The sequence below is a fragment of the Falco rusticolus genome, chromosome 4 (genome assembly GCF_015220075.1).
Source record: "Falco rusticolus isolate bFalRus1 chromosome 4, bFalRus1.pri, whole genome shotgun sequence".
NCBI classification, from domain to species: Eukaryota; Metazoa; Chordata; class Aves; order Falconiformes; family Falconidae; genus Falco; species Falco rusticolus.
In genome coordinates, this window is record NC_051190.1 from 33,873,922 (window position 1) to 33,893,419 (window position 19,498).

Sequence of the window (19,498 nt, forward strand, 5' to 3'; positions counted from 1 at the left end):
CTCCCTTCTACTAGTAACTTCTCCTGGAGTTTGTAGTAAGCCCTGTCCTGTCCATAAGGGTTACGGCTGCCTCAGAGCTGAACTGTGGAGGAGCTGGGAAGCAGGAGACTAGCTGCAGGTGGGGAGGTGGGAAGCAGGCATCCAATGGTTCCCAGCACGGCCTCTGCAGGGCCTCCCGCACCCCCAGGGCCTGCTCCCGCTTTTCCCTGCAGCAGCAGGCTGAAAAATGGACTTGCAGGACACAGAGGCACTTCACATTTTTCTCTTCCAAATGTTTAGTGGCTGTCTGAGGTAGCAGCAGGCTGAAGCACGTCTTCGAAGCAGATTCAGTGAACATATCCAGCCCATCGCAAAGTCCCCAGCTGTCACAGGGCTGCAAAGCCCCTCACCTCCGAAACCCCCCGAGCGGGCCATAGGTGCGCACGGGCAGCTAGGGTGCCTGGAGGGCGCCCCTCGCCCGCACCTCTCCCGCACGGGAGCCCGCAGCAGTGCCCGTGCGTGCCACCTGTGCCCGGACACCGTGTCACCTTGTAGGAGCACGTACAGCTGCCACCATTCTGTGTCCGACTGTGCCTGCCTGCGCTTATAGGGGTACGTATGTCCGCCTGTGCAGCCTGCGCTCATAGCGGCACATACGTGCCGCGCCGCACACGCCGCTCGGTGTGTCCGTGTGCCCGTGTGTGTGCGCGCACACCGTGCCGCACGGCTGCCCCTCTCCGGGGGCGCAGGGGGCGCCGCTGCCGGGGGCGCGCTGGCCCCCGGGGTACGCTGCCGCGCCGTGCCGAGCCCTGCCGTGCCGTGCCGCGCCGAGCCGGGGCGGGGCGGTGGGAGGGGGCTGGCCGCGGGGCCGTAGCGCAGCGGGGCGGCGGGCGCAGAACGCGGCGGGCAGGGCACCGCACCGCACCGCACCGCACCGCCGCCAGGCACTCCATGAGCCGCCGCCGCCGCGGGGGCGCTCGGCGCTGCGCTCCCTTCCCGCCGCGGAGCCGCCGCGCCGCCGGTGCCGGGATGTGACTTGCGGCGGGCTGGCGGACAGAGCTGCCCCGCCGCCCTCGGCCGCAGCAGCCAGCGGGTGAGTGACCGAGCGAGCGGGCGGGGGGACCGGCCCCCGGGACAGACCCTGGGGGGCAGCGCTGCGGGCGGGGGGGCACAGTGGAGCCGCTCGCCCGGCTCCGCTCCCTGCGCTGCCCGCGGAATCGGCCCGGTGGCCGCCGGCAGACAACAGGCTGGCTGGGGGGGGGTGCGGATTAGAGAGGATATAGGGCAGGCCCGGGGGGCGGGAGCAGGGGGCTGCGCAGCGCGGCGGGCAGCGGGGAAGGAGCCTGGCGGGGCGGGCGGCGGAGTTCGGAGCCAGGATGGGGAAACAGAGCCTGGAGGAGGAAAGCGAGGAGGGAAATGAGGGAAGGGACAAAAGAGAGAAGGCTGGAGCGGGATGGGCACCGGGAGGAGAAGGAGGAGGAGGCGGCTGCAGGCGGATTACGGAGAGCCCGGAGCGGAGGCAGCTCGCACTGGCCTGCCGGGCTCTGCACCCGCGCTGCCGGGGGGCGCCGCGGGGCCGGGGCGGTGGGTGCGCAGTGCAGCCCCGCGGGGCAGAGCGGGGGCGGTGGGTGCGCAGTGCAGCCCCGCGGCCGGGCTGCGCCGCCCCGGCGGTTTTCGCTATAGTTAATGAAAAGCCCCGTGTCTGTGTCACCTCTTCCCCGAGCCGAACGGCGGTAGGATTTAGCACTTATGTGAGCCCTTTGTTTACACCTGAGCTAACGCTTATCCCGAGGCTAACAGGATTGATTCCTTGTGCACCCCGGCTGGCTGCCATCCCCGTACACCCAGTGCCTGTCGGTGCTATGCTTGCCACTTACCAGCAGCCCCCAGTGCCGGTGTTGAGGTGTTCTCTCGCTGCATGAGAAGCAATCCGGTGGAGAGAACTCCTTGGTCAGGAGGCTGTGACATGAATAGAAACAGTCTGAGAATTAGCAAAGAAAAGAAAAACATTGATTGCTATAATTGATTGCTGTCAGTAGCGTCATGAACGTCAGCCGTTACAATCAGAAGTAGCTAGGCACAGGTGATACACAGAATCTGACCCAAGGGACCTGAGCACCTACAACATTAGAAAGATCATTTCATATTCCGTTCAGCATTGCAACATATTTCTAAATGAAAGCAGCACTTTTTCTACATGACCTCTTTGGAGTGGGGTTTTGCCTTCTGTAACCGTGAGGCTGTACCTAGCAGGATGCGTGTTATTCTAATGAAGGGGTTGTCTAAATCATTGCTGTGTTTTTGCATACAAAGCACAATTGCACTATTAATTATTATTCTGAAAATACATCTCTTGAGTCATCTGGTCTCGGCTTGGCTGTGGCAGCTCTGTTACCAGTCCTGAAGCTCATTCTTCAGATCTGATCAAAAGGAGCTGGCAGAGATCCCGTGTTGTGATTAATTCCTCACTCACTAGCGTCTCTCCACAACACTTCGTGGTGGGGGCGGTTTTCTTTGGGAAATGGTACAGTGAACCAGTCTTCCGCCTGTGTGTGGCAGAGCAGGTTACTATTTGGGCTACTCTTGCTTTTATTTACTAGATTGTTTTTCTTCTCTGTGATTGGATGCATCTTCCTGTATCCATTGATTAACATTAGGACTCTAAAAAGGGGGACAGATAATACATCTAACCAGGAATAGCCTAACCTTAAATCTTCGCATGGTTACAGATTTATTCTGTCTAGACGTTCCTTAGCAGCATGGACCAGTATCTATTTGACCAGCTAAGAGATATTTGCAATCCCTGGTCAGAAGACTTTAGCTATGAAAAGCCTCATTGATTTTTAACTGTGACAACTTTTTGATGACAACTGTGAGATTTTCTGTTTCTGCTTAGTTGCTTGTAATTGTACTTCATACCCACTGGGGCAGCTGTGTGTCTGCAATTTCTGTAGAGATTCTACACCAGATAATTTTGGGTACGTCACTCTGTTGAAAACAGTCGAGTTACTACTGTTGTCATTGAGAGCAGATTTTGGACCAGAAAGTGAGGACTGGATTTGGAAGCTGTCCTGCTAGTTGTTTGCTGCTTTTGCCTGAAATGTGTAAGGCTTATTGATTCATTTTACATGCTCGGGATTGCTCTGAGTTCAGGTATGTTGGCTTAACAGTTTTAATGAAATATAATTTTGGAGGGGGATCTGGGGAAAAAAGAAACAAACCACCTCAAGCTGATTTCTTTCGGTATGAACAGTTCCATTTCGGCTAGGCGGGGGATGTACTGGTGCCACTTGCTGTACCTGTGGTGGAATGTTTCTGTGACACTTCTGTATTACAATTGCTGTAGCTCTCCGGTAACAGAAGAGAAGTGCCAGTCAAACAGTGCTATTGTTACGCTGCGAGATTGCATAACTTTGCTAAGAGCTAGTCTAGACATAGAGAGGTAAAAATACTATTCCTCTGTAGTTGCTGATTAACTATGAGTGATAATGTGCATACAGAAGATTTTACTACAAAGTCTTGAGAGAGACAAGACTCTGCCATTCTGCCCACAGCACAGGCTTGAGGAAACACTATCTTAATAAAAAAAACATATTGATATACTTCTCTTTTCCAAAACAGCTTTCCAGTTTTCCCTTATATTTATTGAATCTATAGTTTCAGCTGAAGTTGCGGTATTCCCTTGCCGAACTGGTACATGCCATGTTTTCCCTTGTCTATGCAACTGTCTTGAGTTCTGTGCTGAGTTCCAGTGTTGGAAAGAGGATTTTGGCAGGTATCGTCACAGTGACTTGTGTTAACGTTGCCAGTTTTTACCCAGTAAGGCAGAAATACATACTCAACAGGTTGCAAACGTACAGCCATGTATTGATAGCAGTGGTGAGGAAAAGATTCCCCATTTGGGGATTTTAAGCCCTGCTTGCAAGCTTTGGTGTGGACAGATCTAGCGTTCAGTGAGACTTACTGACATTTGGTAGGAATACAATGTCACACCAAGAATACCTGTCAGCAGTCCTGGGGACTTCTTGGTCAGTACTATAGCTGCCTGGGAGCTTTCTGAGAGAGCCCCTGTTGATCTCCATCAGCTCTCCCAAAAGTAATTTCACAAATGGAAGTAACTTGGGAAAACTCCTTTTGACTTGAACATTTCTGCATTTCTGAATACATATTTTGTCTAAATTCTCAATATATTTTGTCACAGCTTAATTCCTCCTTTTCAAAAGACACTACTTCTTCATGGAGGGTGAAAAAGTCAAATTTATTAACCCTCCCTTACTTCCCCCCCCCCCCGTCACAAACACCTCCAAATAGGAAGAGGAAACAAATGATGGGCTGACAATATGACTGCTTACCCATGCAGCACAATCTCCATGGAAACAGACTGTCCTAGAATAGCTCAATCACATGAGGGTTACATGACATGAATAAAGTAACCAGAAAACTGGAAAATATCTTAGAACTGGGGATACTTGCACTTAATTTATTACCCCCTAGGTCTTTGGAGAATAGCAAATAAAGTTAGTATTGAAACTGATTTAGTACATGCACATTATAATTTGTAAGTGATAGGATAGTGCAAAATTAACATGATCCTCACTTAAGGGCTGTTTGTTTCTAGTTTGGGTGGCATTTAGAATGAATTTTGAGTAATTTTCCATATGATGTCCTGCTTCTTGAAATTGGAACCAGTGGTTTGCCGCATTGCCTTAGTAGATCCCAGTGGATTGCCTCCCTTTGTGTCAGCAGGCACTGACCATTTCACACTTCTTAGGATATTCTGGATATTCTGTAGAGTAAATGCACTAGTTGAAGTAGGAACTGCCTATGCATAGAAGGAATTGCAAAATCACTTTCAGAATGTTTCCTTCTAGTTAATTATGTACTCACAGAGCAAGGAGACTTATTGAGTGAAACCATATTCAATACAAAAATGAATATATTTCACTGATGATTAGTTTTATGTCTGTAAAGTCAGTGTTTTTAACATGAGTGTTGTGACAGTCATTGAGAAACTTGTTATACCAATCAGACATAAACAAGTAAATACTCCCTCAATTCACCATAAAGTAAATTAAAGCTAGGTAGGGGAAAAAAAATCATTAGTCATTAGCTGCAGCTCATTGCATCATTAGAACATTGTAGCCCTTAAAACGGTGCAAGGATACTGTAATTTCTATGGGTAGGGAAAGATCATAGATTACCTTTTTCCTGTTTGTCCAGTCTCAGATCACATTATTTGTCACAGCTTCCACTTCTGAGATGAAGTTTTGTAATAAGCTTTCTTGTCTGTTGCACGAATGAAGACCATAAAGTCATTATGCATTTATATTAGCACATTTACTGTCTTGATGCCTCTAATAGGAAGCAGTATAATTTCCATCATCTGTCTCCCGGCAGAGGCTGAAAATGGGCATTGGTCGTTATGCAGTGAAAGGGGAATGAACATGAGTTTGAAGATTGAGATCCTCAGGATTTAACTTTGGTCATTACAGGACTGTAATGCACAGGAAGAAACCCCATCGTTCTCAGCTGTAAGAGACTCTACCATTTCGGACAGTCTATGTAAATAGTTTTTGTATTGGTTAACACTGATCCTGTTGATACAACATTGTACTGTCACTTTATAGCATTTTCAACTCTCACTAAAGTTTTTTATGTTTTCATTAAAAGCATTTCTGATTTATGAAGTATCTTCGGATAGGGCTGTTTGTCTACCTTACGAAAGAGCTCCCAAGCATTTCTCTGCTTCTCGCTTTCTGTCTTCAACGTGGCATGTGAGCTACATGAGGAACATTATTGCCTGTTTATATGGTGCTTTTCTTCCATCTGGACATACCATACAAATGGATGTTTTACTCCACATTTTCACCTAGGCACTTTGCTCACATCAATGAACATAATCCTGCTGGAACCGGCAGCACTAACTATGCAAGTGAAGGTTAATAGCGTCAGGTTTCATATCTGGTACATGTAGTGTTCGCTTCAGGCTGCCTTTCCAGGGCGGCTATCGCTGGGGCAGATTGTTAAAGATGTAACCTTTAAATGAACAATCTCCTTTGCCCAGCTTTGCTTAATAAAAGCAAATGCCACAACATATATCTTTTTAAAGCACCTAACCCATGTTCTTCCTAAAACTAAGTGGGGTTTGTCCAGGCTTTTGGTCCTCATGGTTGGGTGGGACATGTTGTGTTCCTAGAGTGTTTACCATTGTTCGCTCTCTGGAACAGGGAAAGTGATGCTCTTGGTTTTTGTTGTTTGTTTCCTTTGAATAGCTTTATATTTGCTAAGAAGCACAATGAGTCATTCATTTTTGATTAGCTGATTGATGACACTGCATGTATGCACTATTGTCACAGAATATGGGATTTCTCTAGCCAGCCGTTCCCATTTGCAAATGCAATCGAATACCTGGGCTTTGGAAGAGGATAAAAGGAGTGAATATTATAACTGCCTATTGACTGAGCATGAAAAGAAGTTCTTCTGTTTAAAAAAAAAGCATAATGTTTATTTTCTTGGGACTGCTGTATCCTTAAAAAAAAAAAAAAGTGGTTTTGACTCTGCCTTTGTCCCAGTAATAGGAGCAAGGCTGTGAAACAGTCTAATTTTGATACAACTTACACTTGCATCAGGCCCAGTGCAATTTACACATACATTAAGCACCTGAATTTGAGCAATAAAGTACTGTAGATAATGTATTATTTTGCAACAGCATACATAATTTCTTCTGGTTGTGTTTTAGCATATTTGCAGGCGCAGTGTTTGGAAATATTTTCAGTCTGTGCAAACACAGAAATGAGTCAGTTTTCATTCCCAGTTCAGCAGGCAAAAGCAGCTTTCAGGGAGGGCAGCAAAGGGGACTAGGGGTGGGCTAATGCCAGCTGCAAAGCCAGTGCAAAAAAACAGTAAACATGGGCTATTGAAATGAGCTGTGCTTGCAGTTGCTGTGAAGTCCTCCAAAGTGAACTGTCGCTAAACAAACGAATATTTTGTTGTCTCAGACAGAAAAATGAAAACCTATCCAGCCATTGGTTTCTTCCTCCTCTTCGTGATCAGCTATGGCTCTTCTGAAAACTCCAGTACGTCTAGAGGGTGTGGACTGGATCTTCTCCCTCAGTATGTTTACCTGTGTGACTTGGATGCCATTTGGGGCATAGTTGTGGAGGCAGTTGCGGGGGCAGGTGTGCTGACCACATTGCTGCTGATGCTGATTTTGCTGGTGAGGCTGCCCTTCATCAAGGACAAAGAGAAGAAGAGCCCCCTGGGAATACATTTCCTCTTTCTGTTTGGGACTCTCGGACTGTTTGGGCTGACATTTGCTTTCATCATACAAGAAGATGAAATGGTGTGCTCCACCCGAAGATTTCTGTGGGGAGTTATCTTTGCTTTGTGCTTCTCGTGCTTGCTAGCTCAAACCTGGAGACTTCATAGACTAGTTCGACATGGGAAGAGTCCATCTGGCTGGCATCTAGCTGGTGTGGCAATCTGCCTGATGCTCGTTCAGGTCATTATCGCAACCGAGTGGTTAATACTGACAATTGTCAGAGATAACAAGTTGGCCTGCAGCTACGAACCAATGGATTTTGCTATGGCTTTGATTTACGTTATGTTCCTCATGGTATTTACCATGGGATTTTCTCTTTTCACTCTCTGTGGAAAGTTTAAGAAATGGAAGAAAAATGGAGTATGCCTCATTATAACACTTTTTTTTTCCATTCTGATTTGGGTAGCCTGGATGACTATGTACCTCTTTGGTAATGCTGAGCTAAAGAGAAGAGACAAATGGAGTGATCCCACTCTTGCTATTGCACTGGTGTCCAGTGGTTGGGTGTTTGTTATTTTTCACGCCATCCCAGAGGTCCACTGTACCATCCTTCCATCACAGCAGGAAAACACTCCCAATTATTTTGATACTTCACAGCCAAGGATGCGTGAAACTGCTTTTGAGGAAGATATACAGCTTCCTCGGAGCTACATGGAAAATAAAGCCTTTTCAATGGATGAACATAATGCAGGTAAGAATTTACTAAAGAAAACTGTATTTTTCTGTAGTAGCCAAGAAAACCATCTGTATGCATTGTTTTTCAGGTGTTCAAAACAAGGGTCATGACAAATGCCATGTTTTGCAAACTTACATATTGTTCCCTTTTACAGTTTTCATTAAGATATCATCTAGTGGAGGGCGGAGTGAAAAAAATGCAGTACAGAAAATACATGTGTTTGGTTAAAGTGATTCTTCTGCATGTAGTTTGTTCATGGAAAAACTTAACAATTTCAAATGCAAAGCCAACACTGAAAGCCAAAAAGATTCACTGTGGAAAAAGCAGCCTCTATTTTAAAATAGTTTAAATGACATTTTTTGTCGTTATCAGTTAACAACATTTAATATGAAATATTTTCTGAAAACCCAAGAAAAAAATCAAGGAAGTGCTCTATGTTAGAAAATGCTCAGCCTCTTGATCAGCAAAATTATTACTATTAAGTATAGTCCCATTAAAATAAGATTTAGTGCCACTTTGTGACACTGGGGGGGAAGAGTGCAAAGTGGCATGTAGACAAGTTCAAAGGCAGTCTTTGTTCTGAAGGCTTTAACGTCTGAACAGAGTATGCACAGACAGAGGTTTCAAGTTAATGGTTGCCTTCCTTGTCATAGCTGTTTAGTGACACAGAACAGTGTGTGATGACACATCATTAAAATTTGCAATGAAAACATTTTTCAGTGATTACTGAAAGGGCCAGGAACAACTGGTTGCTTAAGAGATCCAAACCATTGCTGAACGTTTAACCCATCTCAGAAAATACACAGGGATGCTTACGTGACCAGCGATGGGAAGCACGAGCCCGATGGTGTTATGTAGCACAGGTGCAGTCTGGTGGTGTCCCACAGTTCAGTAAAGGATTTTGTTCCTAGTCACGCTGCTTTTCATTCACTCTAATTTGAGAAGTGGACTTTGGTATCCCAGCCAGTAGTTGCCACATTGCTTTGGCTGCCCCAAAAGAAGTCTTGGGGCACACTGTCCAGGCACTCCACCTTCCTATTAATCTTTACGTATCTTTGATTTCCTCTGGGGTTGATATTTCCTCTGGATATAGATGAGACATGGAGGGAAACAGCACTCTTGTTCGGCACAGGGTCAGGTCAGGAAGGCATTTTTCCTCTTGAGTGTTTTAGCAGGAGCTTCAAAGGTCTCCTTCTAGTATGGAAGCTTTGAACAGAAAGGAATGAAGTTCCATGAGTATATACCAAGGGCAGTAGTAAAACAAATAAAAAATCACATGGATAAAAGAATGGTTGTTTATTACTAATGTTCCAGAGCACCAAGCAGAGAGAGGCAGCTTTACCGTGGACTGTAAAGCAATTTTTGTTGTTGTTGTTGCTGTTTTTTAACTGTCCTCCATCCCCCATTAAATTAATTTCATACTAAGGTAGCTTCAGTGGCTTTGGTGGAGCTATTTCTGACTAAGGCAGATTTAAGAACAAAATTGGATCTATTCACTTTGTATTATTCCCATTCATGCATACATTTTAAAAAAGAACTGGAAGCTCCCTTTTGATGCAATTGTTCAGTGATTAATTTTTTTAGTGAAATGGATAGATCTGTGATAGCTGTACAATCATTATAGTGTCTATTATAGTGCAATTTATGTTCTTTTTTAATCTCTGAATCTTACACAGTACAATACAAAATAGATTTCCTTATCTGATGCTCTTATTAATATTTATCATAATAAATGTATGTCATTCTATTCCTGTGGCATGTGGGAGAAGGATACATACATTTTTAATAAATCAAAACAAATTCCTTATTCCTTTGCAGCAGTTCTTTTAAGTACAGGCTTAGGCCAACAGGGTTTGGAGACAAAACTCACTAGTATGGTAAAGACTTAAAGTAAATACAGGTAATAATACTCAAGTCACATATTATGGCTGCTGAAGTGTTAATTGAAGTCAGATCACTGTACTGATGGTTGTCAGTGGCTAAGCACCTGGAATCTATTAGCAGGTATGTAGAGAATGTTCTTCTATTCATTTAATTAAACTCAATTCAAGAATTCATCATTAAGAGTTTAGAAATTAAAGGAAGGGTACTTTCTTCAGTTATACTTATTTGGATATATATGTATGCATACTGATATGATAGTTAAGAATATAAGATCCACTAGCTGTAAAATTTTGGAAGACTTCATAACCAGGAAACACCTCTTAGTTCCCTAACTGCAGTATTTTAGTAAGTAGTTAGCTTGAAATAGAAAACATGCTTGGATAAACATATTTTCCATAAATTCTTGTTATTTCCATTAATACTTGTATAAAGTAATTTAGTAATTTTGCTCTTCTTTTAATCAGCATTTTAAGGATCTGAACAACCTTTAAACTACAGGTTCAAACAAGCGTATGTTCTCCTAATCTCAGTCTTAGCAAAATGTAGCTCCAAGTTACACATATAGAGAACTGTTCTATTCCAGCAATATCATTAAGCATTAATAAAGGAAAACTATTTTAAAGTAGTTATTTAAACAACATACTAACCAGAGATTTTAATATACATATGATAGATAAGTTGAAATATCTACTGAAAAGTTATTCTCATACCTGTGTCTTGTAAACATGTTAGTAAAATATTTAGAAACCTTGGAAAAAGGCAACTTGAATGAGTTCTCGGTGCTCTCCAGAAGTGAAGTGCACGTTAGTAGGGCAACTTCTGTAAGGCAGAGAGAATTTGCCTCATACATGAAAAATCTGGATGTGAAATGTAGAATGCTACAGCTGTCCAGAAACCCAAGCCTAAGCAGCTCTGGTACTTGCTGAAATTGATTTAATAACTTAGTACTACAAGTCACCCTCAGAGCCAATGCCTAAAAACAAAGTTAACAACATTTAAAATATGTATTAAAGTAGAATTTGACACATTTGCTCAAATCTTCTTGGTGCTTTTTTTTTTTTTTTACCTATACATACTCTACACAAGTAGATGTATTTAATACTAAGTAAGAAAAAGTACACGGAAAAATGGTAAAACTGGTATGAGAAAAAAAATCCCAAATGAGTATTCTGTCCACAACACATGTTAAAAGAATTTTAGATTTATTGCAACAATAATAGGGCAGGAAAAATCAGCAATATGAAATTAAATCTACTAGCTCTTTAAGATAACTTTGAAATGACCATGAAATTTTGTGTAACTATTTTAATTATAGTATGCATTATAAAGAGATTTTTTTCTTTACGTGTACTAGCAAATACCAGTGCAATCATTTGTGTTTAATATGCAATAAGGAGCCAAACTACAAAGAAAAAAGACTACTGACCCTGAGATAGTTAAATATAAAATAAAAAATACATAGTTCAAATTTAGGCATTTTAATCTTTTGTTCTCCCAGTGTTCTGCAAAAATTGCTGATTTTAAAATACAGAGCAAGTGAGGGTCTTTGTGTATCTGAAGTCAACAACTGGGCATTTGCAGGACTGGGTTTCTGAATTTCTGTGCTAAATCAATACTGTCTTCATCTCTCTGCACAACTCCCAAAGAGAGAAGTATCAGTGGATAGAGGACAGCATATGGCAGTAGGATCCATTTAAATCTTGTTCCACACGGTGCAGCTATATTAAATCCTGGCTTCATTAAAGTCTGTGCTGAAATTCTTGTAAACTTCAGCTCATTCACGATTTCAGCCAGAGAGTGTAGAACTGCAATTTGAATTAAATCAAAGAGAAATTCTTGCCCCAGGTGCCTGAACTGGGCATGTTTCTATTTACCAGCTCACAGATGAGTATTGCCCATTGTAACTACGCACGTCACATGGATAAATGAGCTCTGTTCCCTGGCTGCATCTGAATTCAGTGAAGCCATTATTTACCCCCAAAGTAAAAAGGGAGTTTGTATGTGTCCAGACTGGTTTAGAGAGAAAGAAGCATATCCCTAACTGTGCATATCTCTCAGTCAGAATATACATCTTGAATCCAAACCTGTGCTAAAATTAATGGAGAGGCTGATGTATTTCTGGTATAAGCGTTCAGAAGGACAATCAGTATCTTCTCTCTTGCTTCAGTCCTTTGCCATGTTTAAGCTATTCAAAAGCAGTATTTACTTCATATTTCTAGTTTCTCAGAGTAAATATAATCTGAAACATCTGGAAAATCCTTATATGCTAGTCACGCTGAAGTAATGCTCAGGGGGGGTGTGAGCATGCTTACTGGCTCGAGCAATGTTTTGGATCCCTGTCCTCTGAATTTGATAGAAAGCAAAATGTAATATCATTTTACTTAACCCCACAGTATCCAGAACAATACAGTAAGCACTTTGCAAAATACTTTGTGCAAGATACATCAAAGGTTTGGTGACTGAACACATTTTGCTCGTATTGAAATGAGACTAAGCAAACTTCAAAAATTTGATTCCAGTATTTTTTTTTCCCATTCCACAGCACTGTTAATTTTATGTAAAACTGATTTTTTTGACATCCATCCCCAACTATGTAAGAAAAACTGCTGTACAAAAGCAACGTGAAAACTGGTACAGCAGCATGGAAGTTAAAATCAGTGGCAAAGCTCACAATAACTAAACTGGAAACAAGATACTTTTATGCTTTCAGAGGAGATGCACAGCATTAATTGTGTTCCTAAAAACTCTCTCTCTTTTCTAATCACAGCGCTAAGAACAGCAGGATTTCGAAACGGCAGTTTGGGAAGCCGACCTAGTGCTCCTTTTAGAAGCAATGTTTATCAGCCAACTGAGATGGCAGTTGTGCTAAATGGTGGGACTGTAAGTATCAAAATGTGACAATTTAAGAAATCTTCCATATACACTGATACATACAACCACTACTAAGTGAAAAACCTGCTTTTAGCTTATTCACAGCAGGGGGGAAGCTATAAATGAAAATTTGAGCAGCAAGTATGCATGTAATACTTCACTGTCCTCTAGAAAATACGTAATTATGAAGTATTTTGTGTTTCTTTACTTGGCCATTCACATTTTGCAGTGTAGCTGGAGTGAACCAACTTCTTTGGTGAAACTATGTAGTCAGCGGCCTTTTCAAATTAACTATGAAGTGGCACAATTTCTAACCTGATCTTTTTTCAAGACGATGTGAGTCACACAAACGTTTACAGGCCAGTGCGTTACTATAATTAAGAATCATTGTTGCAGACAGTTGTAGTCTCTCACACACCTTCCGTTTTCCTGTGAAATGTATGTGATTCTTTGTAAGTTACAGATGTGTGTGTCTCTGGGAAAGAGATTCATAAAAGAGGAATACAGAATATTTTAATGTTAATAGCGCTGATTTTTCTTTCTTAGACAATAGTTTGGCATGTCATTCTTTGATAGACCTGTTTTTCTGCAGCCTGGTTGTTGTAAGAATGGCTTAGTGATCTGATGCCAAACAGACTTTCTAAATGTTTTTCACGTGATGTGTAATTTACATTTGAAGACATTTCATATAGCAGGCATACTGTTGAAAAAGAGTAATTTTCATACCCATGTTTTTCATGCATACCTACATGCTTCTTAAAAATCTACCCATTAGCCAGTTTATACTCATGTGAGTTGGGTTTTCTTTATTTTGAATCATGAGCTGATTCCATAACTCAACCTCTACATTTAAAACCAAATAATGTGAATTGATTGCAGGTCTTTTGTTTTTGAATAAGTAAAGTTTTGGTTGATTTTAGTGAACAAGAGGGACTAGATAACAAGGATTCTCCTGTGTGGGTAAGACAGAGGGAAACATAACCAACTTGAATAAAATGAAAAGGCTGGTGCTTTGCTGTCAGTAATGAATAGCATCCTTCTGATGTTTAGGTTCATCTGTGCCTGATGCTTGGATTCATCTATGCCCATGTTTTCTGATACCAGAATATGCAGCTCAGGGAAAAGGCAGTTTAAGGATGAAGAAGCTAGAGAATTTGCTTTGGGGTTTTTTTTTGTTTGTTTGTTTTGCTTTGTTTTGAGGTAGATAGAAAGCTGAATGGAGAACATCAGATAGTAAAATCAGATTAATGTGTATATACAGTCATGGTTTTTACAGAGAGGTAAATGTACTGTATCTGTGGAAGATGAGTGTCTTTGTATCACTTTGCTCTGGAACTACTGTCTGGAAAGCTGTCATGTACATGTAGCATGATAACTCTGATTTTTGAACAGACTAGATCTCTCAGTTACGGGTTTATTATCCTTATTTCCAGATACCAACTGCTCCGCCAAGTTACACTGGACGACACCTCTGGTGAAAGGCTGTAGGCTGTAGAGAATAAGAATCCTTGTTGCAGATGTTGTTCTCTGGCAGTGTGTCTTTGAGGGAGGAATCCATAACAGTACCAGAACAAAGCAACAAAACATCCAGGAGCTTTCGAAATCCTACAGAGGATTTTGTCTAAATGTGAACACCATCGAACTGATAATTGCAAAAACAAAGTTGTAAACCTGAAGCTGAATCTGACTTAAAAATAGAAGTAGGCATACCTTAAATTGGAAGAGGGGGATATTGTACTCTGAAATGTAAGATATCCTCTTGTCTGTAACTAGTGTGCGAGGCAAGCCTGTTTTTGTTGGTTGCCAGTTGCTTGCAAAATACCCTCCTCTCACTTAAACCTAATTCACGTTGCCACAAGAGATTGCCACTACAGTGTGAAAACATGCAGAATTTCTTTCCATTTTGCTCCTTTTCCCTTCATTTCAACTGTCATGAGCAGTACGTTGTTTGCTTCATTATCTAACTGTACTGTACAGTCACGTAGCATCATGTGTAGTCAAGCATTGTCACTCCGTGGCAACTAAATTACCATTACACTGTAGGCTGATACTCTTCTCTTTAAAAAGCTGGTGTAGGAAATGCAGTTCTGGAGGGATGAAAGGTCCGTGCAGGTTTCATGCAAGTTATGGAGCTTCTTGAGGCAGAGAGAAAAAGTGTAGGTCTACGGAGAGGCAGCTCTCCTGGGCCACGCGAGATCAATTCCCGTTATTCCAGCCTTGACCCCGGGTGCAAGCAAAAGCCATGCGCTCTCACGTCTCCTACAGCCAAAGCCATGAAGTGATACTCTGGAGGGATATACTTTTGCAAAGATGTAGCAGGGGAGAAAAGGTGACTGGTTTGCCAGAAGGCGTTGGTTGTGATGGTGGATTAAAGGCAACCCACAGCGCTGCCCCAGCCAGCCTGCTCCGTTGGGCTGCTCTTGCCAAGCAGGAGAGCGGTGGCGACCGAGAAGTGCTGACCCCCTCGCAGGAGAAACTCAGCAGCAGTAGGGTCAAGACCTCCCTTTCCAATCCCTGTCCGTAGGAGTCGTCCCCTTGACTGCAGTTGTTTGTGCATTTTGATGTGGTTGTGCATTTTAGTGCCTAGCGAGTAGAATCTCCGTGCTGGAGGTGGTTTGTTGTTGTTTCTGTTTGTTTAAGGTGGTTTCTTCCCTACTCCTCCGCTCCCCTCCCCTTTTTTGAGTTGATAGAAGACAGACTTTCTCAAAGCTTTTTATCTTTGTTTTCTCCCAGTTATTTAAAAGGTTCCCATTGCCCATTGTTTGTGCCATGGTTTTTCATTATGTTTAAGCAATCATTCCTTTATTTAACATTTAATACATATCGGCCATTGAAAACATCATTGTATCCTCACTGTTTGGCCAATGTTAACCTTAAGCTTTCCTCGATACTAAAAGCTAATTGTTTTTACTTGAGGGCATAGGAAACATATAACAATTAAACTTTGCATATGCTGTAATAAAAATATATATTTTCAGACTAAAAAAATATAATGTACTAATAAATGAATAGCTTGGTAGCTTCACAGAAAGAAGTTACTTGCTATATACTGCAAAAGAAAGACAAGCTTTTTATTTTTCAAGAGTCTTCCTGATTCTTCATGTACCTCCATTTTTACTGAATTAGGAACCTAGTCCTGCAGACTTGCACTCCCACGAGTAGTCCCATCGACACCAGTAGGTCTACATACAGGTACAGAGGCTGCAAGACCAGTCCCTAAGTGTTGCACAGAGATATATATGTGTATATATATATGGGAAAAATATATATTGCCATTCTTGCCATGATCATCTTATGGGGTTTTATTTCAAAGCCCTTCTCTTCCAGAAGCAATGTTTTTGTCCTGCATGAGAAAAGGAGTATGTTAAGTCCCCCCTGCCCTTCCCTCCTCGAGGCAAAGGAAGCATGTGCTTGTTTTAGAGATTGCTTATTTTATTTTGTAACTAACTAGATGGCCTTAGTAACCAAGTAGGGTAGGGGTGGATATTGCATGCTATCCAGCAACTTAGAAATACAGTTTGCTTGTTTTAAGCAAAGCTTTGATCAATTAAGATAGTATTTAAGATGATAGTTACCCAGAAGATGCATCATTTGGAACAATAAAAAACCTATTACCATCACTTGCCTGCAGAATTTTGCTTTTAAAAAACAAATTTTTAAAAAAACTAATGAAACTCTATTGTAAAAACATATAAGATGACCATGGCATAAATGGTAGGACAGCTTTCTTTTAAAAAGTTTATCATGCTACAACCAAGATTTATGAATTATAATACACATTCTACAGACCTTGGACAAAATCTGTATAAGATATAGTTATCCTAAGAAACGGTTTTTTTCTTTTTCTAGATGTGACTGAATTGATAGAGTTCCCAATCCTGCTTCTGATGAAGTTTTTTGGAATTTGAGGCCTTATACAAAGATATGGCCAGATCCTACAAACTGCTACTCACATGACTAGTCTCACTGGGTTAGTCATGTGGACTATTTATAAAATTAAAGATTAGCAGGATTGGGTTTAATTTGTGGTGGTGAAGGTGTGGCAATAGATTAGGAGGGTCTTTATTTTACAACTTTATACAATTAGTAATAAGCAACTTTTTCTTTTAAAGTCACTAGTCTGTGATGTTACATGCCCCAAATAAAACTGTAATTGAAGAAAGGCACCTTTATGTTAACTTATATTTTTGTTACAGTATTTACTTTTGCCTTTTATGAAAGTTATCTAGAATGTAGAGCATCTGTGAACAACGTAAGTAAGCAAGCACAAGCCTTTCGCAGTTCAGTTAATTACAATTAGCTTTTATACTATAAAAGCTACTATGTTGTCCCTTGATGGTTATGTGCTCATGGTGTTTCCATGCATAAAAATGAAATTGTAAAGCACCTGAAAAAAAAATTACCGAAATAAGATTTATAATAACTGTCTCTTAATCGATGGCTGGAAAAAAGTTCAAAGCCATACTTTACAGATCCTGTCCTGCTTTCAGATGAGTTGAGGGCATTTGACACTTGCCAGAAAATATGTAGCATCTTCAGAACACTCTCAATACATACAGTTGTTTCTATAAACAAGGTACATGAAATACTATAGAACTAGATGTTTCTGGTTTTAGTCTAAACACAGGCATCTTGGTTGGCTTTGTTTGAGCTTGATGCCTTGGGTCTAACCAAAGGCCATGCAAAAGGGAACATTGTAGCTTTTATAATAAAACAATTAGACTATTCTGCCAACTTACAGGATTACAAAGCAGGTGCTTTTTATTAATTGATGAGAGCTAAAGCTCATTTTTGATAGATAATATATATTTATTAAATGTATTAATGTGTGTTTTATAACGTACCCTTTTTTCCGCTGATTGTTGCATACTGGTATCTTATTAAGTACATCTTTAAAGGATTTTCAAGACAATCAATGTGTACCATGATGACTGTACATAAGTATACAAAACTACAAAGGTTGTAAAGCATGGGCAAATGTTTTATTTTCAAAATGCTGTTCTTAACGAGAATAAAGGCTTTACTATTTACTTACAATGTTTGTGTTAACTTGCTGTTAAAATCCACTTAAAATTTTTCCTTTACAGTAAACTAATGGCATGCTACAGACACCATTGTCCTGTGGTGACATCGTGGCAATTTTGCAATATAAGCTAAGTTAAACTAAAGGAAACCAGCTCCTAGAGTCATGGGGCACACTCTTTCACCTTTGGCCACATTCCCAAATTCACCCTTAGCTCTGACACCTATCAAAGCCACCATGAACCAGTCAAGGAGCTTAGCCACCAAACTCCTAACACTACACGTATTTTTTTTTTCCCCCCAGTTGGTTCAGCAGTTTCCTGTACTGGCTCAATTGCTAGTGCTTATGACAAGGGGGGCAGGGGATAGGATCATACAGCTGGGGCTGAAGGATGCAGGTTGAGAGATTTTTCTTCAGCTGGTTTGATTTTCCTGACTGGGTGCAACAACCAGCATCATCAGCCAGGACTGAAAACCACAAGGGGTGGGTAGTGGTGTAACAGTGAAGACAAAGGCGCTATGGAAGTGATGGAAGAAATCCATGTTGAACCACAGCAAGAGCTAGAAGGTATCTGTGTTTTATCAGGCTTTCATTCGAAACAACTAGGCCTTTGTTTGACTTGCATGGAATTGGTAGTAGAACTGCAAATATCTTCTCTAATTATGAAATTATAAAGGCCTAAATAGGACTATGCTTGAGCCAGAGTTAAAAAGATGAGGGCTCCTTAGCAGGGGGGCCAATCTGATTTTTATTCTGCTTGCAATTTAAGTAAGTATGTACACATACAGTGATAGCACTTTGAGCAATCCTGTGTGATCTTAATTTTACACTTTCTCAGCACATGTGCTAAGTGATAACAAAAGGGCCTTTGACTTTTTTTTTCTCCTCTGCAGAAATGCAGCGCAACCCTAACTCTTACTGCCTTCGGTTGGAATTGCAGAGGCACAGCATTTCTGGCTGTTATGAACAGAGCCTGGACTTGTATTGATGCCAAAACGGCACAGAGTAACTGCTCAGAGACAAATTTTGTCTTTAAGCAGCAAAGGTATTTATTTTGTGCAGCGTTGGGGAGCTAGCCGATTCGCACCGGACAAATTAGCTCTGAAGTTTTCTGTGAAAAGTTAGGTATTCTATACCGTTTTTGTGAGAGATTAGACACCATCTTGACACACATACTCATTTGATTTTAACACCTAATCATTCCATTCACAATAGGTGGGATCTAGGTGGACTAGACCTTTCGATCTTCTTTGTTCAACGATTTCCTGACTTGATGGCCTCCTTATCTCCTTTGGGTGTCCACCTTATCTTTTCTAATTATTCAGAGTACATTCCTTTCTAAATGCAAACAGAGCATCACCCAGAGCACTGTACCAAACTCGTCCTGAGTCATCTTTTTAAGACCTTGTTCTGTTTCAGTATAAATTGTCACAGCTCTGCAGAAGTCAGTGAAGCTACTCCAGTTTATACTAAATGAAGATTTTTGCCTTAGTTTTTATCTTTGCCTACATGTGGGTGTAACCCCATTTATTTCATCCAGAGCTTTGTCCCTGTCAGAAAAGCTTGCAACTCAGGAACACAAGATAAACACAGACTCACTATTTTTGACTAAATGTGCACAATTCCATCTGTTTTAACAGAATTGTGCTTACTTACACTAGGACTGATTTTTGTCTTAGCATGCTGGGTCCTTACATAATCTCCCTTTGATTTACGCCACCTCACATGTAAAACTAATGCTAAG

General features: G+C 41.5%; 2 protein-coding genes across 4 annotated transcripts in view; one reads left to right on the top strand and one right to left on the bottom strand.

The window, feature by feature from the left end:
- Window positions 1–853: 853 nt before the first annotated feature.
- Window positions 854–17,768, top strand: GPRC5B (G protein-coupled receptor class C group 5 member B). 3 transcript variants are annotated; one of them, XM_037382900.1, is made up of 5 exons: window positions 854–1,072; window positions 5,377–5,510; window positions 6,978–7,991; window positions 12,628–12,740; window positions 14,165–17,768. In XM_037382900.1, the coding sequence occupies exons 3-5, from the start codon at window positions 6,986–6,988 to the stop codon at window positions 14,207–14,209; spliced, it is 1,164 nt and encodes a 387-aa protein (XP_037238797.1). In that variant the 5' UTR covers window positions 854–1,072; window positions 5,377–5,510; window positions 6,978–6,985; the 3' UTR covers window positions 14,210–17,768. The 3 variants fall into 3 exon arrangements, with proteins under 3 accessions (XP_037238797.1, XP_037238796.1, XP_037238794.1); XM_037382899.1 differs by lacking the exon at window positions 5,377–5,510 and having other exon boundaries at window positions 855–1,072; XM_037382897.1 differs by lacking the exons at window positions 854–1,072; window positions 5,377–5,510 and adding an exon at window positions 2,555–3,132.
- IQCK (IQ motif containing K) overlaps window positions 8,011–19,498 on the bottom strand; it is a 50,486-nt gene continuing 38,998 nt past the window's right edge. Inside the window, exon 9 of the mRNA XM_037382901.1 lies at window positions 8,011–9,182. Coding sequence (XP_037238798.1) covers window positions 9,157–9,182 — 26 coding nt within the window. The 3' untranslated portion in view covers window positions 8,011–9,156. The remainder of the gene's footprint in view (window positions 9,183–19,498) is intronic.